Raw genomic sequence first — 24,532 nt, forward strand, 5'->3', positions numbered from 1 at the left:
CCCATGCATCACTTTCTAGTCATCCCTTCCTGTTGTCTACTCTTGTGACGTCTGCACATTTTATTGTTCATACTCTAGTGAAACACTCATTTGGTGTCATCATCAGACATTATTGATAGTTACACATAATATGGTTTGGTAGTTCTGAACTTTCAGTTTGGGCACGAGTTACAGTATAATTACCTACCATCTTTGTTGCCAGGTGGATGAGGAATACAAGAACCCACATTCTGTGGACAGAATTGCAAAAGGAAAATTGCCTCATATGTGGGGACAATCTTTGTATATCCTTGGGAATCTCCTCTCTGAGGTATGCAGTTCATCTGTTATATTGGTGAGGTACTTTCACTCTTTTTTTCTAAAGGACAAACCTATAGTGCACCTTGTGTTTCATAAATGGATTAATTGAAGTAGCCTTTAGCTGTTCAGCTCAGAATCAAACATGATTTTATTCTTTATAATTGCTTCTGTTAGTTAGCATATCTATTGTGTTACAGTGAAAAGTTAGTTTTGCACGCCATCCAGACAGGTCGTTTCATCACATAAGTAGATCGAAGTAGGACAAGGGAAAATAAAACACTGAATGCCGAATGTTACAGTTACAAAGAAAATGAAGAGCAGGCAGACAATAAGATGCAAGAGTCATGATGAGGTAGATTCCATTTAATATTATCGGAGACTGTTCAATAATTTTATAACAGCAGGACAGGTCATAAATATCAGCTTGTAGCTCTGCTCTTGCTACTGCTCCTTCACTGCACTGTAGTATTTGATATGTTTTGAAATAGCACAGCTGTAATCACTGTGCACTGAATACAATAAATACATCTTCCCGTGCTTCTGTTTCGTGAGTATAGTTGTATACCTTTAAAATTGAAGCATTGAAAAGTTCAAATCTACTTCTATCAACACTCAATACTTCCTCCAGCTCTCTTCAGTAAAGTTCTTGTGCATGAGACAATTTTTCAAATAGAACATAATTTGAAAAACTGGACCCCATTTTCCCCAGAAGTCCATATCCTTAGTGCTATCTCTCCATCTCCTTCTCCACAACCTCGAGAATCATTCTCCAACATCTGCACCTCAATCATTAGTGTTGTGAAAAGTGGGAGGGACCTGAAGCCTTCAGACAGTCTTGCATCCTCTAAAATCCTTTGCCGGGGAACATTTAGCCAATCTTCAATCCACCACAAGCTGGCAGTTCTTGTAGATTTCTGAAGGTGCAGGCAGACAAGAATTGTGGCCAAGTATAAACTGACAGCTGCCTTTAAAAATGGTGTGAATCCTGTAAGACAGGACTTTTTACTATCAAGTGCTGCTGTTTATGCCCAAGTTTCAAATTGGTCAAGCTGATAACTGGTGTATTATTGTCTCATGTATCAAGATGCAGAAAAATGTTATTGTCCATGCCATTCTATACATCATACATGAAGGCAGTTAGTGTTGGTGCGTGGTCAAGTGGTTAAGGCATTCATCTAGTGATCTGAAGGTCACTAGTTTGAGCCTTGACTGAGGCTGCGTGTGTGCCCTTGAGCAAGGCACTTAACCACACATTGCTCTGCGATGACACCAGCGCCAAGCTGTATGGGTCCTAATGCCTTTCTCTTGGACAACATCGGTGGTGTGGAGAGCGGAGACTTGCAGCTTGGGCAACTGCCGGTCTTCCATTAAAAAAAATCTTGCCCAGGCTTGCGCCCTGGAAACTTTCCAAGGGGCAAATCCATGGTCTATTGAGACTAATGGAGGCCTATAATAACATGAAGACAGTACAAAGGGAAAGGTAGTACTAGAATGCAGAATGTAGTGTTGTAGTTACAGAGAAGGTGCAATGCAGGTGACCGATGCAGAGATAGTTTCAATAAACCTGCAAAACTTCCCCACGGACTTTATCATTTCTTCCTATTGCCTACAGAAGGCTAATCTCATTGTCATCAACCTGAAAGCATAACATCACATTAGGAAAGTCAAAGTGGAGTCTGTTGTCATATGCATGAGTGCATGTAGGGACAGGTACAATGTGAAACTTAACTTGCAGCTGCGTTGCTGATGGATAGTCCACTCGCTGCATAGCATGGAAGATACAACTTGCTTGCCATGAGGCAATGTTGATTGACTTTTACCATTCATTTGGCCACCATTTGTTTTGCAGGGATTTCTAGCTCCTGGAGAAATTGATCCATTAAATCGAAGACTTTCTACCATTAGCAGGCCTGATGTTGTTGTCCAAGGTCTGTGAGATATGCTCACCATCAGAATTCTATTCTTCAGTACATAATGTTGATGTTGCTGTAGTTTTGCTAAAAAGAAAAAAATATATATTTATATTTTATATATATATAAAATCTACTTATTTATATATATATATATACACACACACACACACTCTTTCCCTTTTTAAGCTCCCCTTTTCTGCAGAAATTGTTAAAAATATACTGTTTGTCAATTTCCGATGAAAATTTCTAAGCATGGCCCAGGTACCATACCTGAATATTATGGTGCTCCAGTGACAACAGCAATCACGTGCTCTCTATATATCTCTAAAGAAAACTTTTCACAGTGAGGCAAACGCTAAAGGTACTGAGCAGGAAGACGACCAAGGGATTACCAAAAAAAAATGACGTAGGTTGCTGGAGGAACTCAGCAGGGAGCTGTTGTGGTTTGAGGTGAAGATCTTGCATCAGGAGTTGTTATGGTTTTAGGTGAAGATCTTGCATCGGGGGCTGAGTGGAGAGGGAGGTGGCTATTTAAGGGGGAGAGGCAAAGGAGTGACAGGGATCAGTAGGTGATAGGTAGACAGAGAACGGGTGAGGGAAAGGAAGGTGGAGCCAGAGGTGGGGTGGGGTGGGTGAAGGAAGAGACATAGAGGTAAACAGAAACACAAGAAAGTGTGGAACTTTGGGGGATCAGTTGTAAAGGGGCAGTACACTGTTAATGGTAAGACCCTTCTAAGTGTTGATACACAGACAGATCTTGGGGTCTAAGTCCATAGCTCCCTGAATGTGGCTGCACAGAAAGGCTGGTAGAGAACGCAAATGGCTTGCTTGCCTTTATTAATCAAGGCATTGAGTCAAGGTGTTATGTTGCTTATTGGAGAGGGTATAGCAGAGGCTTCTCAGGGTGCTGCCTAGGTTTGAAGGTATGTGCTATGAGGAGAGGTTGAATCAGCAGAGGCTGAGAGGAGACTTGATGCAAGTTTAGAAGATTATGACAGGTGCAAATAGAGTAACATAGAAACATAGAAAACCTACAGCGCAATACAGGCCCTTTGGCCCACAAGGTTGTGCCGGACATCTCTCTACTGTAGAAATCACAAGGCTTACCTATAGCCATTTATTTTTCAAAGCTCCATGTACCTATCCAAAAGTCTCTTAAAAGACCCTATCGTATCCGCCTCCACCACCGTTGCCGGCAGCCCATTCCACACACTCACCAATTTCTGCGTAAAAACACTTATCCCCAACATCTCTTCTGTACCTACTGCCCAGCACCTTAAACCTGTGTCCTCTTGTGGCAAACATTTCAGCCCTGGGAAAAAGCCTCTAATTATCCACATGATCAATGCCTCTTATTATCTTATTCATCTCTATCAGGTCACCTCTCATCCTCCATCGCTCCAAGGAGAAAAAGCCGAGTTCACTCAACCTATTCTCATAAGGCATGCTCCCCAATCCAGGCAACATCCTTGTAAATCTCCTCTGCACCCTTCCTATGGCTTCCACATCCTTCCTGTAGTGAGGCGACCAGAACTGAGCAAAGTACTCCAAGTGGGGTCTGACCAGGGTCCTACATAGCTGCAACATTACCTCTCGGCTCCTAAATTCAATTCCACAATCGATGAAAGCCAATACACAGTATGCCTACTTAACCACAGTGTCAACCTGCGCAGCTGCTTTGAGCATCCTATGGACTCAGACCCCAAGATCTCTCTGATCCTCCACACTGCCAAGCGTTTTACCATTAATACTATATTCTGCCATCATATTTGACCTACCAAATGAACCACCTCACATTTATCTGGGTTGAACTCCATCTGCCATTTCTCAGCCCAGTTTTGCATCCTATCAATGTCCCGCTGTAACCTCTGACAGCCCTCCACACTATCCATAACACCTCCAACCTTGGTGTCATCAGCAAACTTACTAACCCATCCCTCATTTATAAAAATCATGAAGAGTAAGGGTCCCAGAACAGATCCCTGAGGCACACCACTGGTCTCTGACCTCCATGCAGAATATGACCCATCTACAACCACTCTTTGCCTTCTGTGGGCAAGCCAGTTCTGAATCCACAAAGCAATGTCCCCTTGGACCATGCCTCCTTACTTTCTCAATAAGCCTTGCATGGGGTACCTTATCAAATTCCTTGCTGAATTCCATATACACTATATCTACTGCACTTCCTTCATCAATGTGTTTAGTCACATCTTCAAAAAGTTTCATTCAATGAAAGAATATTTGATCAGTGCACAAAAAAAACTTTGAGAAAAGAAGAACTCGAGTCCAATATGGTCTGCTGCTCTGCAGCCCAACACAACAGCAATTGTTTAGTAGTTTTAAAACAGCTGAACATCTGCTTTTAGCAATATTAAGTATGTAAAGGAGCTAATTATTCAGCCTTTAATATATTTGTTTGTTTAAAGTGTTAGTTGATATGGGAATGGTCAAAAAGAGCCAAATTGACATTAATAATTTCCTTCTCTGCAAGCCTTTTAGCAAGTTCTACCCTTACTTACCTTTCCCAAATCATGTATGGTCTATTAGTGTGGAAAATGGATGTTCAGCGTTGAAGCTAATTCACATCACTGGGTCTAACAGTTTCTTTCTTGCTTTTCAGTGTCAATATTGGCTGAATCTGAAAAGATTAAGAACATTCTGGCAAAGCATGGTTTACAAATTGAGACCGTTTCTGATGTTTTTCCAATCAAAGTGCAGCCAGGAAGAATCTTGAGCCACATATATGCAAAGTTGGGTAAGTGCTGCTTAAAATTGATAACTTCACACAGAGCACTGGATACCTACATGACAAGAGAGGAAATCACAGATTTCCAACAAACATTTTAACGGATAATTAGGTAAATGAGAAAAATGTAAACTCTCGATAAAACAGAAAATATTGGAATTAACAAGTATGGTTATTGACCTTAGATGGTTCATTTAGAGGAACTCTGTTCTTTCAGTCACTTATTTCTCTTGTTTTCTACTTTCTTTCTGTCTGTCCCTTACCTGCCTATCACCTCTTCCAGTGCCCCTCCTCCTTCCCTCTCTCCTTTGATCCACTCTCTTCCTATCAGCTTCCTCCTTCTTTAGCCCTTACCTTTTCCACCTATCACCTCCTGGATTTTTACTTCATTACACTGCCTCCCCCACTTTTCCACCCACCTGACTGCACCTATCACCTTCTAACTTGTTCCCCTTCTTCTCTTCCTACTTTCTTATTCTGGTATCTTCACCCCCTCCTTCCTTTCCAGCCCTCATGAAGGATCTCAGCCTGAAGCAACGACTGTTTATTCCTCTCCATGGACGCTGCCTGACCTGTTGAGTTCCTCCAGCATTTTGTGTGCGTTGTTCTGGATTGCCAGTATCAGCGTGATCTAATGTGTTTATGATTTTATCTCCTAATAGGATGCAACAAGAAATTGAATCTTAGTGGCCGCCCATATAGACATATTGGCGTTCTTGGTACCTCGAAGTTGTACGTGATCAGAAACCAGACCTTCTCGTTTACTCCACAGGTAAACTGGAAGCCAGCACTGCAATTTTTGCACTATCCCTGAATGTGTTTGTTTAGGATACAAATCTCAAATTCAGAGTTAGCTTGTATATTTTTTGTGTTTTAAATGTCACTGAACATTGTCACTGAACCTTGTTTGTTGAATGGACAGGATAGCTGTAATTTCCTAAGCAGTTCACAGGAGCTGTGTTTGCTCAGACTAAAACTCTTGAGCCTGCTCCATTATTAATAATTTAGGATCTTGGCAACTGTTGCACTTCCCTCCCTTACCCAAGACACCTAAGATCAACCTGCCTCAACTTCAGTGATCACTGGCACTACAGAATTCTTCATCTTTATCTTATTCTGAAACTGTGTCCCTGGTTCGAGGCTCATCCCAGAAGGGAATCATCCACCTTGTAAGTTCCCCCCAAAAGTTTCCCTTCCAAAATTCCACTAAGTATTGGCCCACATCCTTTCTTTGTTAGGTGACTTCTCATCCAGGGACTGGGACCTCTAAATTACTTTGAAAGTATTACTTCTTGTGAAAGTATATACCCTGAAAAAAGAAAACTCTGTGTTTCAATGCCCTGTACAGCTGTAACCTGATTTCTTTAATACAAATAGAAAATGAAAGGGAAATGCTGGCAATATGAAGCAGATCAGGCAGCATCTGTCAAAAGAGGAACAGTTAACACAAAGAAGTAAACAGGACCTTGTTCCCTTTCTTACCAATCTCATTGGTACCAGTATATGTACCATAACTTCCAGCTCTCACCTTCCACTTAAGGATGCTGTTGACCTGACCTGAAGCCATCCGGGAGTCTTTCACGTTCACAGAATCTCCTCTCTGTGCCCCTAATAATTGAATATTGTAATTTATTTATTTATTGAGATACAGCGCAGAATAGGTCCTTCTGGCCCTTCGAGCCATGCTGCCCAGCAATCCCCCAATTTAATCTGAGCCTAATCATGACCAACTAACCTACCAAACAGTCCATCTTTGAACGTGGGAGGAAATTGGAGCACTCGGAGGAAACCCATGTGGTTACGGGGAGATGTACAAACTCCTTACAGGCAGTGTTGGGAACTGAACCCATGTACTGCAAAGCATTGTGCACACCACCACCCTACTGAGATGCCCCAAGTATGTTTTATATAACAAAGCAATATCACCAATACTCTCCTCGTTCCCCTCCTTTTGCTTCTGCCAACGAGCCAGACTCAGTGCAAGAGCTCTGGTTGCTGCAGCTTTCCCCTTAACAGGTCACCCTCAACAGTATCCAAAGTCATATACTTGTTTTTGTGGGGAATGGACACGGGAGCACTCTGCTCTGTCTGCCTGTTCTCCTTCCCTCTCCTGACTGTCACCCAGATACCTAACTCCTGCAACTTACGGATGACTACCTCCCTGTAGCTCCTGTCTGTCACCTCCTCATTCTGCTGAATGAGCTGAAGGTCGTGCAGCTGCAGCTCCAGTTCCCTAACACTATCTTGAAGCACATCTCACAGATGTAGCCATTATGGAGACTAGAGGTCTCTTAGATCTCCAACACCTAGCATGAGGAGCACACCTCTAACTGGGCATCCATTCTCACTACTCAAGCTAGGTACTAATAGACAAAGAAAACTCAAGCTACCCTCTGCCCTTCCTTACCGAACCCACTTTCCCCTGGTAGATGCTCTGAGCATTAGATTATGTTCATTGAACTTCCTGTGAATCTATGCAGAGGATCTCTGCTCTTGAATTACTTACAGTGATGCTCTCTCTATTTTTTTACTGGACAGTTTATTGATCTGCATCAATTTTACTTGGCCTTGGACAACCGTATGATTGTGGAAATGCTCCGGACCGACCTCGCCTACCTCTTCTCCACCTGGAAGATGACAGGCCGTCCAATGGTCACCTTCCCCATCACTAAAACCATGCTGAGTAAGAGTTCATTTGTCTTGTCACAGGTTGGAAATAATAGTGTGAAATTTAATCATAGCAACTGGTATCATAATTAGCTCCTCACATCAAAGGAATGCTTAGAAGGTGTGTATGATATGTCAGTAGTGCTAGTTATTCTTCTATAATTACTTCAGAAAAGTATATTTCATCTGAAGATTGTTTTCTTGCCCACCAGCTTTCCCTTTGCAAAGAAACAAAAGCAGAGTTAGGGTAACGGAAGTATTCTGGAAATATAGTTACAGTTGCAGGAGAACAGTGTGCCAGTGATCAGATAATGATTCAATGTTGTTGATGAAGGGACAGACACTGGCCAGTAAGTTGGTGTAGAATTCTCTTTCAAAAGCACGACAGGAGCACTATAAAGGTGATGAAGCCTGAGTTAGTATCCTGTCGGAAAGTTGCTACCTTTGGCACTGCTTCAGTATCAGCTGAAATATCAGTTTCCAAATCTCTGGAGCAGTTGAGTAAGGTGATATGGGAGGACCTGAGCTTATTAATGCAGCTATGTAAAAATGCTCAGATATGTAGGTGTGGTGTTCAGAGACACAGAGCGGCAGCTGATAGAGTTAGTGCATCACCGCTCCAGTGATCTGGTTTCAGTCCTAACCTCAGGTGATGTCTGTGTGGAGTTTGCATGCTCACCATGTGACCATGTGAGTTTCTCCCCACATCCCAAAAACCTGCAGGCTGGAAGGTTTATTGCTGCTGCAAATTGCCCCATGGGTGTGGGGGTTTGGTGCTGGAACCTGGGGGCAGTTGAGGGAAATGTGGGGAGAATGAAATGGGATCGGTACTTGATGATCTCAGACTGAAAAGCCTGTTTCCATGTTGTATAAGTCAATGAAAATGCGCAGGACACATCGTAAAATATCTGAATGGGATGTAGGGCAACGTGTTTAACTGTGTAGAGAAAGCATGTTGTCATTCCCTTCTAAGTCACCATTAGTAATGTGGTGCAATATAGTTTATGCTTTCGAGTGACCTTTAGAGTACTACCCATCACTAGGAACATCCCCTGTGTCATTCCAGTATTCTTCCTGCTCTGCTCCTCCAGAGGGTATTTACTGCAGCATTGTGAGTTCTAATGTATGAGAAAGTATGCAGTTAATAATAATAGTAACCACGAGGCAGCATATGTAGTGATTAGCACAACGCTTTACAGTACCAGTGACCCAGGTTCAATTCCCACCGCTGCCTGTAAGGAGTTTATAAGTTCTCTCCGTGACCGTGTGGGTTTCGTCCAGGTGCTCTGCATTCCTCCCACAGTTGAAACACATACCAACTGATAGTTTAATTGGTCGTTGTCCTGTGATTAGGCTTGGGTTTAAATGGGGGATTGCAGGGCTGCGGAAGGGCCTTCTCTGCACTCTATGTCAGTAGTCACTAACAACTTATTTATAGAGTACTTCTCATACCAGCGTAAGATCTAGTCTGTCTAGTAAGTTCATAAATATAGCTGCCTCAGAGATCACATTTGACAGATCATTAAAATGAATTTTAAAGTCACTTGTGCTGACTATCCTGTTGTAGGATATGGCAAAAAGATAGGTGTATGGGGTTGAGTGGGATCCGGGATCAGCACGACGGAATGGCAGAGCAGACACGATGGGCTGAATGGCCTAATTCTGTTCCCATGTCTTATGGTAGTTCAATATAATAAAGAAGTCGGAGAGAAAGCAGGCATTGGATGAAGGAGGGCACTAAATGACAATGCAGAGGACAGGATCTGTACAACAAGTTTTAAACATACTGTATGTATGTTTGTTCAAAACTTGTATGTTCATACTGTATGTTCAAAACTTGTTGACAGATAGTAGATTGCACCTAAAGTGCTTTTTGAACATAGAGGCCAGTAGGCTGAAGCTGTTGTAGTTAGGGGTACACTAACAGAACAGCTTGGGGTGGTGCCACAGGGGAGGTTGACGGTGTTTTCTGCTAACACCTCTAATCTGGGGTGACTCTTCCAGAACCCTTAGCAACGTTAATGTACAAATGAATCTTGAAGTTCAGTTGGCAATGCAAGTGGATAGAGTGTTAAAGAAGGCATGTGGCTTGCTTGCCTTTAGTGGTCTGAGCATAACAAACAGGAATTCATTTGATTAGCATTCATTTGGAGAATTGAATATAATTCTCACCACTTCATTACAGGAAGGTTTTGGAGAAGGTGTAGGCAAGGTTATTGGTAAAGGACAATTTGTCCAAGCATGAATTATTTTCTCTGGAGTGTCTGGCACTGAAGGGACACCTGATAGAAGTTCATAATATTATGAGGGATGTAGACAATCAGTGTCCATTTCCCAGGCTAGAAATACAAGTACTAGAGGATGGGCATTTAAGGTGAAAGGGGAAATGTTTAAGGGAGAAGTTTATTTTTACACAGAGTGGTAGAGGAAGCAGATATAATGAGGCTTTAGATAGCTACATAAATACGAAGGGATATAGGCCCTGTGCAGGCAGAACTATTTACTTTAGCAGTGTGGCCAGCACAGACATTATGGGCTGAAGGGCCATGCATGTGCTGAAGATTTTATTCTTTGATTGAATGCACTGGGAATTTCACAGTTATTGTGTGGTTGTTAAATCTGCCCCTTCTCTGTTGCAGCTGAGGACGGAACAGACATTGACTCCAACATTCTTTGCACCCTGCGAAAGCTGCACGATGGTTATTTTGGAGGGGCCAGGTATGGAGTTACTTATTGTCACTTCAGTTTGAATTATTGCCATTATTTGAGCAGTGGTGTTTTGTAGAAGTACCTAATTATGAATATACTGATTAAACTTTTAGGATAAAAACCGGGAAACTGTCGGAATTTCTGATTACCTCATGCTACACACATCTGAGTTTCATGGATCCAGGACCTGATGGTTTCCTTTTGGATGATTATTTCAGTGAAGGCGGTTTCACTCCTACAACAGAGGTGGCAGAATCTGTATCTGTACATGATTCATGCTACAGAAATGATGGTAGGAGTCCTCCACTTCACTGCTGTTGTTTACTCACTTTCCACTGCTGCTTTTGCATGTTACAAATTAGGTGGAATCAAAATCGCTTCTGTTCATTTTTTCTCTATATCAAACATTTGTATAGTGAATGCAAACATGAGGAAATCTGCAGATGCTGGAAATTCAAGCAACACCCACAAAATGCTGGTGGAACTCTGCAGGCCAGGCAGCATCTATAGGAAGAAGCACTGTCAACGTTTCGTGCCGAGTCCTGATGAAGGGTCTCAGCCCGAAACGTCGATAGTGCTTCGTCCTATAGATGCTGCCTGGCCTGCTTTGTATAGTGAATTTTATTTCAGGTGAGCTTAGTTTGGAGAGTAATTTTAACTTGAATAGAAGTTTGAATACAATGGGAACTAAAATGTTGGTTCCTACTTGCCATTCCCAGTCAGATGTGCTATAAGTACTTTCACTGTTTCGTGTAAAGAGCTTGAGATGATCCTTGGAGCGTAAAATGTGTGGAAGCAGTTCATTAGCTGGGCCTTTTCGTGGAAAACCAGCTGGAAGATTCAATGAAGAAAACCAAGTCATTGAGCTCATTGGCCAGAAACTAAAACTGTGGAAATAGCTGTAATAGAAAGGCCACAGGAATGGCTGAGAAAGCTGAAAACCATTGCTGTGCTGCTGCTAGACTGAGGGAAATAGAGATATCTCTCTGATAATCCCCTAGGAAATTGGCAGTTCAGAAGCAAAATTAGTGACATATGACCTGCAATTTGTTGTTTTGTGGTAGCAGTACAGCATAAGACATAAAAATCTATAAATTATGAAAATTATGTAAATAGTGCAAAGGAAATAGGAATAATGAGGTGCTTTTGTGGGTTCATCAACCCTTTAGAAATCTGATAGTTGGGGGAGTAAGAAACAATTGGCATGGGAGTGAACAGACTGTGACTACGCAAGACAGCTTGATATTGAGAAGTATTAAACCCTGGGAGAATAAAAGGTTTTGTGAAATCACAGAAGGATATAAGATTTTAAATATAAAACATTCCTTGGGGCTCACGGAATGTTGCTGCTTTCTCTGTGTATAGTTTATACATAATGCCCTAATTAATGTGGCTGATTGTAAGTCCATCTGTGGGTGCTGGTGTACGGAAATGGGCCATTCTGCCCACCACTTTGCTGCTGACCTTTTTGCCTATCTGAATTCGATATTTATCTCTATGCCTTGCTTATTTTAGTTTCTGTCAAAATGTTTATGAAATATAGTGACTATATCTGATTTCCTCACCTCCTCTGGCAGCGCATTCTAGATATCAGCCACTTTCTGTGTGCAAAACAAAATTCCCCTCAGATCTCTCATCTTAAACCTGTGCTTCTTGAGACCTATCAGGTTTCCTTTGGCCTTCAGGACTTAAGGGAAAACAATGGCAGTCTTATCCAATCTGTCCCCAATATAAAGTCCTCCAATCTAGGCAGCATCTCAGTGTACTGTATCTTCAGGTGTGAGACCACACCTGGAATATTGTGTACAGTTTTGGTCTCCAGGTTTAAGGAAGGACATTCTGGCAATTGAGGAAGTGCAGCGTAGATTCACTAGGTTGATTCCTGGGATGGCAGGGCTGTCTTACGCAGAGAGATTGGAGAGATTGGGCATGTGCACACTGGAATTGAGGAGATTGAGAGGGGATCTGATTGAAACGTTTAAGATAATTAAAGGATTTGATAGGATTGAGGCAGGAAATATGTTCCAGATGTTGGGAGAGTCCAGTACCAGAGGGCATGGATTGAGAATAAGAGGTCAGTTATTTAAAAGAGTTGAGGAAGAACTTCTTCTCCCAGAGAGTTGTGGAGGTGTGGAATGCACTGCCTCGGAAGACGGTGGAGGCCAATTCTCTGGATGCTTTCAAGAAGGAGCTAGATAGATATCTGATGGATAGGGGAATCAAGGGATATGGGGACAAGGCAGGGACTGGGTATTGATAGCGAATGATCAGCCATGATCTCAGAATGGCGGTGTAGACTCGAGGGGCCGAATGGTCTACTTCTGCACCTATTGTCTATTGTCTATTCTCTACACTCTATTCATTCCAACTTCAGCCATTGTGTTGTGTGGTGATCATACCTGTACATAGTAATCTATATGCACTGTAGTGTGTGTTTTGTAAATATTATGTCCCAGCTTTTATATTCTACGTTCCAACCACTGACACCAAAAATGCCAAATGTTTGGACTTCAAGCCCAAAGACCTTATTTCTTATCAATGTTCCTTGGTGCCCTGCCATTTACTGTGTATATCCTATCCCTTCTTCTCAAAGTGCATTACCTTGCACTTGTTGAAATAAAATTTCACCTGCTAATTCTCCACCCAACTTTCTGACTGATACTTTAGACCATGTTCCTCACCATCCACAACACCACCAATTTTATGTGCTCAGCAAACTTACTAATAATTCCTCCTACATTCCCATCAAAATCATCGGCATATGTCACCAAAAACAGTCCCAGCACCAATCCCTGTGGTACACCACTGGTCAGACTTCCAATCAGAAAAGCATCCTCCTGCTGTTCCCTACCTCTGCCTCTTACCACCATACATTCTGGATACAATTAGTCAGCTCACATTGTATTTCAATGTTCTGAACCAGCTTATCTTGCAGGATGTTGCCAAATGCTTACTAAAATCTGCATAGGCAATGTTTACTACCTAGCCTTCATCTGTATTCTTAGTTAACCCCTCAAAAGCTCAGTCAACAGTGATGCAGAAGCCCATACTGACTATACCTGATCATGCCTGCCTTTCCAAACGTACATAAAACCTGTCTATTGGACTTGCTCAAATAATTTCTCTCCCACTGGCATAAGGCTCATTTGTCCTACTTGACCTCTTCAATAAAAAAAAAGCTATCACCCTGCACACTTGTCCTCACCTGTGGCTGGTAAAGATGCAAACATCTCAATCAGGTCCCCAGTTCTCCTCCCTTATTTACCACAGCATTCTTGGATATATACCATTTTAGCCCTAGAGATATAACCACCCTTTCATTCAAGTTCATAGTAAATTTATGTAACATCAAAGTACATATATGTCACCATATACAAGCCTGAGATTTGTGAAAGTCAAACTCCTCCACCTTCTTAATGCTGACTTGCTCCAGATTAACCACATACCCCTCCCTGAGCTTACTGTCTTCCACAATATTTGTCTTGGTGAATACCGATGAGAAGTATTTATTTAAAACCTCGTCCATGTCACTCTCTTTGGTTCCTAAGTCACCCACCTTTCCCCTGATTACCCTCTCACTCCTGGTGTGCATACAGAATGTCTTGGAAATCTCCTTAGTCATGTTTGTCAATGATATTTCATTACCTCTCTTTGCTCTCAATACCTTTCTTAAGTTTTCTCCTACAGAATCTGTATTCCTCAGTAGATTACATCTATCTATATATGCCATACTTTCCCTTTTTTCCACATATCCTTTGTCTTCTAGCCATCTTTTCCTTTCACTTATACTGGGACTTACTGGCCCTGAACTCCTTTACTTTTGAAGACTGCCCCTTCTCTAATCTTATTTTATCTGCAAACATCTGTTCCTAGTCTTCTTTCATCTGGTCTTTGCTAACACTATTACAATCAGACTTCTCCCAATTTAAAATTAACTTTATCCCTCTCCTTAATAACCTTGAAACTTGCAGGCTAGTGTTCACTGTTCCCAAAGTGTTCTCCCACTCATACTTCCACCACCTACCCAGTTTCATTTCCAAAGATGAGTCTGAGTACTGTCTTATCTCACGTAGGTCACAAAAAACCATCTTGGACACTCACGACAAGTTGTACCTGATCTAAGCATCACACTTGAAGTAATCTCAGTTTATATTGGGATAGCTTACTTAGCTGATATTGGCTCATCTCCATCTGAACTCCTGTCATCTGTATACCTGCCCACATACTTATTAAATGTATCTAAGGAACTTGCCTCTACCACTTCTCTGGCATTTGGTTCCACCCATTGTGTCAAAAAAAAAGTTGCCCCTTAAGTTTTTTTTTGCCACAATATGTTTATTTGCATTTTAGTACCATGAAATACAGCTTTTACCTTCCTAAACTTTCTTGTATTATTCAGAAAATATAGAAGTTCCTGTATTAACACAACAAACAAGACAACACACGCACAAAAAAAACACAAAAAAATGCTTCTCCTATTTCAACAGGTGGTAATCTATATATAAAAGATGTGTAAAATTTAACAGGTATTTATAATACAATTCAGAAATCAATAAATAAATGATATAAATTTTCTACAAGTTTGGAAGCTGCATTGTCTACGGAAGGTAATACTCTTTTAATCTTCTGTTAAGTCCAAATCCTTGACATAGTTAATGAAGGGTCTCCATATATTCTCAAATATCTGCTGTTTAGACCTTAATATATAGGCTATCCTTTCCAATGGGAGACTTGATAACATCAGCCTTATCCATTGAGTAGTGCTTGGTCTATGAGTACTTTTCCATAATTGTGCAATACATTTTTTAGCATGAAGGAAGCTGAGATCTATAAATGCGTTCATTTTTACTGTAATTGTGTTTCTCTAGGTATAAACCCAACAGAAAGAGTTTAGGGTCCAGTGAAATAATTTTCTCGATTATAGCTCGTACCTCTTCCCAGAATGCTCCAGTCTCTCTACATTGCCACATATAATGAAACAATGTACCTCTAGCTTCTGTACATACGTCTGATATGATTTTGTTTTATCGGTTTAATTCCACTGGTGTGACATGTCAACATTAACCATTTGTACTGTGTCAATTTAAGGCGAGTGTTTATTGACTTAGTATGAACATTTTTCCACTGTTTTCCACTCTTAGTCTGAAATTTTAAGCTGCAAATTTTCCTCCCAAGTTTTCAATTTGTATTGTGAATTTTCAGATGAGCAAGATACCAGCGAATTATAAAATCCCAAAATGATACCCTTTCTCAAACTGTCCTTTATCATAATTTTTTCCAAGTGTGAATGTAGGGGTCTGGTAAGTGTGTTGTTTTGGTTTACCTTAACAAAACTTCTTAGCTGGAGATATTTGTAGAAATGTTTACTATTGAGGTTAAAGGTACACCTCAGCTCCTCAAAAGACATCATAATGTCTGAGTCTGCTAAATAAAGGTTTTGAATCATTTGAAGTCCCTTGGATTTCCATTCTTTAAATGTCGCATCTGCTCTTCCTGGTACAAAGAACTGATTGCCCCATATTGGACTATATTGTGATAATACATTTGGTTCCTTTAAATTTTTTTTACATCATACCATATCATGTGCTTTACAATTGGATTTTAAGTTTGCTTCCGTAATTTTTTAACTGTATCTGAGTATATGTATAAAGGAAGAGGTAGTTTTAGACCGTGAGATTCCATTTCTATCCAATGAGGAGAATCATTTGTTGAAAAATAGAACATAATAGTTCTCAGTTGTACAGCCCAATAATACCACATGACGTTTGGATATTTTATTTTAGACCCCCCCTCGATCAAATGGCAAATACAGTAAAGATAAACGAAGTCTTGCTCTCCTATTGTTCCATATAAATCTCAAAAATATCTTTTTGATTTTTGAGAACAGGTTTAAAGGTGGTGGCAAAGGAATATTTTGGAATAGATAGAGTAGCTTTGGTAGTATATTCATTTTTGAATGTTGATTCTCCCAATTGTAGATATTGGTAGAGCCACCCATCTTTCAATTGACTTATTAATATCTATCATTAAGGGGTCATAATTAGCATTAACAGTATGTTCTAACCTAGGCAGAATCTCTACTCCCAAATAATTAAACTGTTGTACAACAGTAAATTGGATTACCTCCAAAATTGGATCCCTTCTTTCATTAGTGTTGAGCAGTAATATAGAGTATTATTCACTTTGTATCCTGAAATCTCACCAAATGATTTAATTAGCTGTAGCAAGGTTGAGATCGATTTATTTAAATTGGATATAAATAAAATTATATCATCAGCATACAAGGCAATTCTGTGTTCTATCTGTCCTGTTGTTATTCCACAGAACTGCGGGTGTGAACATATTGCTATTGCTAGAGGTTCAATTGCCATTGTAAATAATAAGGGCGAGAGTGGACAACCTTGTCGGCAGCCTTTACTGATATTGGTTTTGAAATGTTTCTATTTGTTAAGATTTCTGATGTAGAATTTTTGTATATTACCCAAACCCATTTTATGAAGTTATTTCCACACCCAAATTATTCTAAGACGTTGAAAAGATAAGGCCATTCAATCTTATCAAAAGCTTTTTCAGCATCCAATGATGGAAGTGCTGTGTCGATGCTTCTTTGTTATTGTGGATAATATTCAATACGCTTCTTACATTGTGGAAACCTTGCCTTTCATTATAAATCCATTTTGATCTCTACTTACGATATTAGGCAGTAAGCTTTGCAGATGTTTTGCTAAAAGTTTACAGATAATCTTAAGATCAGAATTTAACAAACTAATGGGTCTCATGTTCTCACACCTGTTTGGAGGTTTACCTGGTTTTGGCAGTAAGGTAATCAAAGTGTTATTCATAAATGGTGGAAGACTACCATTCTGAAATGCCTCTAGAAACTTTTCCAAAAGTAGAATTAGCAATTTATTCTTGATTTTTTTATACAAATCAATTGGAAGACCATCTTGTCCTGCCCTTTTTCCTGATTTTCCTGAAACTAGGATCATCTATATTGGGGCCATACAAGTTTACTAAGTTTAAATTTTCAGTTAGTAGAGAACCTTGGATTATTAAATATCTTCCCTTTCTGTCTTTAATTACATTTTTCACTTGGAATGGGACTGTTTTATAAATAAGAATCATAACTCCTCTAGCCCTAGATGAGAGTGATGCTGTGTATACACTACCCTGCCACCTCCTTTTAATTTTTATACTGTCCTCATCTAAGAGATGAGTTTCTTGTAGAAATACAGTTTTGGAATCCATTTCGTTTATCTTGTTCATGACTTGTTTAACTTTTCTAAGCTGCTGCAGACCTCTGCAGTTCCAAGAAACAAAGTTAAGATTCACACCTTGAGACATTTCCAACAAGAAAAAATAGATTACCTTGCAATATAGGAATACATTTAAAGAGAAGCCTAACAAACCTAGATGATTGAACCCACATCTGACACACCGAACATGAACAATTCGTGGGAATAAACTTTTGTGGGAACCCCCCAAAAAACATTCTGTCTCCTGTTATCGCTGATGACAGTTCTACACTTAGTGAGGATCAGTCCGTTCACTCTTATCTTTACTCAAACCAATCAATCACTGCTGCTATCCTTACTGTAACGCTAATTAACTCTCATCTGCAACACCTGTAATATTTTTACTCTTAAGTCATTAGCTCTTAACCGATCAACTATTTTTGTCCCACATGTAAAACACAACATATCCTTAAAGAGCATATTTATACCTCAACTGTTAGTATTTCAGTATATGTATGCTTTTACATGCACATCTGCTTGCATGAACATATTTGTGCTTAATATATTTGGCCAAATCAGCCAAACATTTTAGCAGAATCCAAAACACTGATTAAGAAGATTTTGTAACAGTCATGTGTTTAGTACATTTAGTACATCTCACATTCAAATGTTCTGCCGTTTTTATTTAGTTTCCGTCGGCATCTTTCTGGATCTTCTTAAACTCTTCCGCCTCAGTCAGGGTTTTGAAAGTGTAGGTGCGTCCTTTATGTGTCACTAACAGTTTTGCAGGGTAAACCACTCCATGTTGGATCCCCAGGCTACGTAGATCTTGGCGGACCTGCATGAATTGCTTCCTCAATTGGTGTATTCCCATGGCTAGGTCCGAATAGAATCTTACTTGCTGGTCCTTGTACTGAATGTCTTTTTTTAGCCCGTGAAGTAGTAAAGACTGCCTGCTTGTCCTTGTAGTTGAGGCACTTCATTATTAGTGTTCTCGGTGGCGCCTTGGTTTCCCTCATCGGTCCAATTTGGTGTGCCCTTTCAATATCAATTGAGGACCACAGATTTTTAACCTCCAGTACCTTCGGTAATCACTTCTCTTAAAAAAAAGAACATATATCTCGTCCCTCCGCACCCTCTGGCAGGCCTACCAGTCTCAGGTTGTTCCATCAGGATCTCGTTTCTAAATCCAAGAGTTTATCCTTCAAAGTCTTATTTTTTGATTCCAGTGTGTGTATTTTAGTCTTCAAGCTTGCTACATTGTCCTCAGCGTTAGATATTCGCATTTCGGCCTGTGATACACGTTCAGCACAATCATTTATCTCCTTCCTCATATCTTGTATTGCTGCCATAATTCCCTCAGACCTTGATGAAAACTCTGTTTTCATGCAGTTTATAGCAGCCAGTGTTGCATCCGCTTTCATACCTCCGAGTTCCCCCACTCCGCTGGCCTCCTCTTTTGCCATTTCTTCGTTAACTTGGTGATTCACCACAAACCCCATAGTCAGTTAATTTCAGCTGAAAAGATGCTTTGCCCGTTTCTTTACTTATTTCACCAGCCTTCGGCATTATAACACCTGCACTGACATTGTGCTTCGAAGAATTGTTGCAAATGAGAGTATTTTCTGTAGAAATTATAGTTGCTAAAGCAGAGCAGTGTGAAACACGACTTTCTAAGTGGCTGCCATACCGGAAGTCGTCCCTTAGGTTCTTATTAAACCTTTCACCTCTAATAAAAAAATCGCAAATGCATTGTTCTTGTGCTTGCATCTTTCCTGCATGTCTTGTTCTTTAACTCCCACTAACTATAGTGAGGCCTCTAACATAATACTAGCAAACTCATCATGCCTCTTATTCTATTTGGATGATCTCTTCAGGATGTCTCTGTAATTATTGTTAGTATGTTGTCCCTAATCAGCGTTGGAACTCCCCCTCATGTCACATATGAAACATTAAGCTGCCAGTGTTGCCACATTTCAGCAGTTAAAACAATGTCAAAGTTTCAAGTGCAGATCTAAGCTCTGAGCTCATCTGACTTATTTGTGATAGTCAGCCCTTACATTAAAGTAAGTGTAGTTGAGCTACCAACCCTCTGGTGCTCCCTGATCTGCCCCATCTGCTTTGCCCACTGGATTTGCTTGACTTTTCCTGATTTTTTTTTGATACACAGTTGACAATGAAGATGAGCTCATGCAGTACGTAAATCACTTGCTACAGAGCACAACACCTGTATCGAAGCAACTTCCTCCAACTTCCTGGAAACCAGGAATGCATCACGTGTTCGAGGCTGAGCACACAACGAAGGATGTGATCGAGATGGTGGCCAAAGCAACAGGACTGGAATTACCAAGTAATTAAAACTTTTCACAATTGAGGAAATTGTACTCTTTTCGGAAACTTGCTTGAAGTTTCTTTTGTGATGTATCTGCAATAGGTACTGATAAATAAGGATTGATTTTTAAAAACTTAGGTCAATTGATTGTTGGCACCAAACCTGTTCCCATCCCTTGGACTTGAGATTTTGGCACAGTCTGTGAGCGTTGCAGAAAGGTGACTTGCTAAGAGTTAGTGGTGCTTCCCCTAAATCAGCAGGGTTGGGAACAGTTTCTGTGGCCTTCTGGCCAGAAATGGTGTTGCTGAAAAACTAGTGGAAGCTGTCTTGAGAATGAAGACACAAGCCACTGCAGATGCTGGAATCTGGAGTCCTTTATCACATACAGTATGTTGCACAGTGTCCATGCTGACCAAGATTTACATGCTTATCCCATTTCCTAGCACTTGGCTTATCTACCTCTGAATTCTTGTCCACATACTTACTAAATGAACCTGCTTCAACCCCTTCCTCTGGCATTTGATGTCATACATCTACCACTCACTGTGTCAAAAAAACTATTGCCCCTTAGATTCTTATTAAACCTTTCACCTCTAATGCTAAAATATATCCTCTGGTTTTTGATTTCCAATTCCTGTATAAAAGACCATTCATCTGATCTGTGCCCTTTATAATTTTACATGAATCTACAGTCTCCTACATTCCAAGGAGTAAAGGGGGAACATAGAACAATACAGCACAGTATGATGTTGTGCTGACCTTTTAACCTACTCTGAGATCAGACTAACCCTTCCCTCCCACATAGCCTTCTATTTCTCTTTAATCCATCTTAAATGTATGTGCTCTCCTGTTAACCATTGCCATCCTGGGAAAATGGCATTGGTTGTCCACCCTATCAAAGCCTCTTATCATCTTGTATCAAGTCAGTTTTCAACTTTCTTTACTCCAAAGAGAAAAGCCCCAGCTTGTTCAACCTTTCGTCAAGACATGCTTTCTAATCCTGACAGCATCCAGGTAAATCTCCTCTGAGCCCTTCTTAAAGCTTTCACATTCCTTCTACAATGAAGTGACCAAAACTGAGCACAATAATGGCGCCATCACAAACAAGAGAAAATCTGTTGATGCTGGTAATGTACACAACATAGTGGAGCAACTCAGCATGCCAGACAGCATCTATGGAAAAGAGTAAATAGTTGGCATTTCAGGCCAAGTCCTGATGAAGGGTCTCAGTCCAAAATGTCAACTATACTCCTGGCCTGTTGAATTCCTCCAATGTTTTATGTGTGTTACAATAACGGCCCAGTTCATCTAATCCTTCCCTTTAACTCAGTCCCTTGAGTCTTGTTCCTGCAGCATCTTGTGTGATACATTGCAAGCAGTTTGGAGCATTGATATACAAAATCATTAACGATGCAGTACAGAGTACATTCGCCCATTGCATGCTTGTACATATCACCTCTAATGGATTCACCCTCCTGTAGCTTTTGGGCAATCACCTCACCGCTCAGCAAGATGGTCCCCATAGAATCCACTAAATACTGCCTTCTTACACTCAGTGGTTAGAATTGGAGGCTCTCCTCAAATCACTGAAGGTCTCAGTTTTTCAATGCTTAACCTTATGCCTCATTCTACTGCTTCCCCACAATTTAACATGGTTCCCTTATCCCAAAATTGTCCACCTCTGACAGGTGCTGGTGTGCATGTGAAACACTCACTAACTTGCACAACATCAGAGAGGAGTGAAACAGAGTGGTAATCAAACTTTACTGAAAATCTGAAATCAAAGCAGCAAGTGATGGACAGGCACTGATATTTGATTGGTAATGGTATTTACCCTGTAGATTAGTTAATGGGCAGAGTTTCCAAATTAATGATGAGATGCCCTTCATTCTCAGAGATTAATATGCCTGATATAACAGCCTGTGTGGTTATTAAAGTTGCTGTGATGCACATCTTGTGTTTTGTTAAAGGTTGCTCCATGTACCTACCCATGAAAGTTCCAGTTATTCATCGGAAGACTCTGAATTTGCTGGAAGTTCCAAATTCACAAATGGTGAAGGTTAGTTCTCGAAAATATTTCAGTTCTTCTTTGATGCATGTTATTGGGACAGAATCGTTTTATATATAAACTCGTAGGTGAGAGAAATCATTGAATGCGTATATGTACTTTGTTAGTGGTTGCTGCAGAATCCCAAATATGTTATCCAACAGTCAGTGTATCACTGTTCCAGACTACTTGGAAAACCATAAAAGGTGCAGCATAAAGCTGGTCATTCAGCCCACTGCATGCTTTTACCTCAGAGATCTTTCCCAATTATCCTGCTCCCATTGTCCCATTGTATACTCCCCAAACTGTTAAGATGCTATTGAGTTTCTACCACTACTTTAGTGGTATATTCTAGGACAAAATCAAAAAAGGTGATGAAAAAGGACTGAAGGTGTTATATTTGAATACACACGGTATACAGAATAAGGTAGATGAATTTGTAGCACAGTTACAGATTGGCACGTATGACGTTGTGGGCATCACTTAATCGTGGCTGACAGAAGATTAGAGCTGGGGGCTTAATGTTCAAAGAGACACATTGTATCAAAAGGACAGGCAGAGGGGTGAGGTGGCTCTGTTGGTAAAAAATGAAATCAAGGCTTTAGAAAGAGGTGTCATAGGATTGGAAGACGTAGAATCGTTGTGGATAGAGCTAAGGAACTGCAAGAGTAAAAAGACCCTGATGGAAGTTATATACAGACCTCTACAGTAGCAAAAATATGGTCTACAAATGACGAAGGTAGATAGAGAATGCATATCAAAAAGGCAATGGTACAATAGTCATGGGGGTTTTCAATATGCATATTTTCAATATGGGAAAATCAGGTTTTTGCCAGATCCTAAAAGAGGGAAATTGTTGGATACCTACAAGATGGATTTTTAGATCAGCTTGTGGTAGTGCCCACTGGGAATCAGCTTTTCTAGATTGTATGTTGTGCTATGAACCAGAATTGATTAGAGAGCTTAAGGTAAAGGAACCCTTAGAGGACAGTATTCATAATATGATAGAATTCACCCTGCAGCTTGAGAAGGAGAAGCTAAAGTCAGATGTATCAGTATTGCAGTGGGGTAAAGGGAATTACAGAGGCATGACAGAGGAGCTGGCCAAAATTGATTCAAAGGAAACACTAGCAGGAATGACAGTGGAGCAACAATGGCTAGAGTTTCTGGGAGCAATTCAGAAGGCACAGGATTGATACATCCCAAGGAAGAAGTATTCTAGTTTGATGCAACCATGAGAAGTGAAAGCCAACGTAACAGCCATAGAGCAAATAGAGCAAAACATAATGGGAAGTTAGAAAATTGGGAAGCTTTAAAAACCACCAGAAGGTAACTAAAAAAAAAAGTCATAACGAAGGAAAAAATGGAATACAAAGGTAACCTAGCCAATGATATTAAACAGGATATCAAGTGTTTCTTCAGATATATAAAATGTAAAGGAGAGATGAGAGTAGATATTGGACTGATTGAAAATGATGGTAGAGAGGTAGTAATGGGGGACAAGGAAATGGCAGATGAACTGAATAAGTATTTTGCATTGATCTTCACTTTGGAAGACACTAGTAGTGTGCTGGAAGTTCGAGAGTGTCGGGACAGAAGTGAGTGAAGTCACCGTTACTAGGGAGAAGGTTCTTGGGAAACGGAAATATATGAAGGTGACTACCTGGACCAGAGTTCTGAAAGAGATGGCTGAAGATATTGTGGAGGCATTAGTAATGATCTTTCAAGAATCAGTGGATTCTGGAATGGTTCCTGTAGACTAGAAAATTGCAAATGTCACTCCACTCTTCAAGAAGGGAGAGAGGCAGAAGAAAAGAAACTTTAGGCCAGTTAGTCTGACCTCAGTGGTTGGGAAGATGTCGGAGCTGATTGTTAAGGGTGTGGTTTTGGGGTACTTAGAGGCACGTGATAAAATAGGCCAAAGTCAACATGGTTTCCTTAAAGTGGAATACAGTGTTCAGAAATGTATGGCCATGCATTTTGGTAGAAGAAATAAAAGCATTAAATATTTTCCAAAAGGTCAGGAAATTCAAAAATTCGAGGTGCAAAGGGGGTTTTGTAATTCTCATGCAGGATTCCTTAAAGTTTAATTTGCCGTTTGAGTTAGTGGCAAATGTGATGTTAGCATTCATTTTGAAAGGACTAGAATATAAAAGCAAGGATTTAAAGTTAAGGTTTTATAAACTACGAGTGAGGCCTCATTTGAAGTATTGTGAGCAGTTTTGGAGCCCTTATCTTGGAAGGGATGTGCTGACACTGGAAAGCTTTACGAAAATTATTCCAGAATTGAAAGGCTTGTCATATGAGGAGTGTTTGATGGCTCTGGGCCTGTGTTCACTTGAATTCAGAAGAATGAGGGGTGTCATCATTGAAAACTATTGAACGTTGAAAGGCCTCTATAGAGTGGATGTGGAGGGGATGTTTCCTGTGGTGGGGTAGTCTAAAATCAGAGGCCATGGCCTCAGTATAGAGCAGGGGTCAGCAACCTTTTTGCCTCTGTGGGCCGGATCGCGTATTAATGAGCAGACGATGGGCAAGATAAATGCCATAAAAACCTTGAAATATGGGAATTATCCATTTAAA

The 24,532-nt window shown here is 40.4% G+C and overlaps 1 protein-coding gene across 1 annotated transcript in view; it reads left to right on the forward strand.

The window, feature by feature from the left end:
• LOC132393015 (phosphorylase b kinase regulatory subunit alpha, liver isoform-like) overlaps positions 1-24,532 on the forward strand; it is a 221,448-nt gene that overhangs the window by 111,523 nt on the left and 85,393 nt on the right. The window contains exons 13-21 of the mRNA XM_059967706.1: positions 203-310; positions 2,150-2,228; positions 4,834-4,968; positions 5,622-5,731; positions 7,498-7,642; positions 10,266-10,344; positions 10,449-10,627; positions 19,741-19,920; positions 21,873-21,961. Of these exons, the coding sequence (XP_059823689.1) occupies positions 203-310; positions 2,150-2,228; positions 4,834-4,968; positions 5,622-5,731; positions 7,498-7,642; positions 10,266-10,344; positions 10,449-10,627; positions 19,741-19,920; positions 21,873-21,961 (1,104 nt within the window). The remainder of the gene's footprint in view (positions 1-202; positions 311-2,149; positions 2,229-4,833; positions 4,969-5,621; positions 5,732-7,497; positions 7,643-10,265; positions 10,345-10,448; positions 10,628-19,740; positions 19,921-21,872; positions 21,962-24,532) is intronic.

The sequence above is a fragment of the Hypanus sabinus genome, chromosome 4, assembly GCF_030144855.1.
Source record: "Hypanus sabinus isolate sHypSab1 chromosome 4, sHypSab1.hap1, whole genome shotgun sequence".
Taxonomy (NCBI): Eukaryota; Metazoa; Chordata; class Chondrichthyes; order Myliobatiformes; family Dasyatidae; genus Hypanus; species Hypanus sabinus.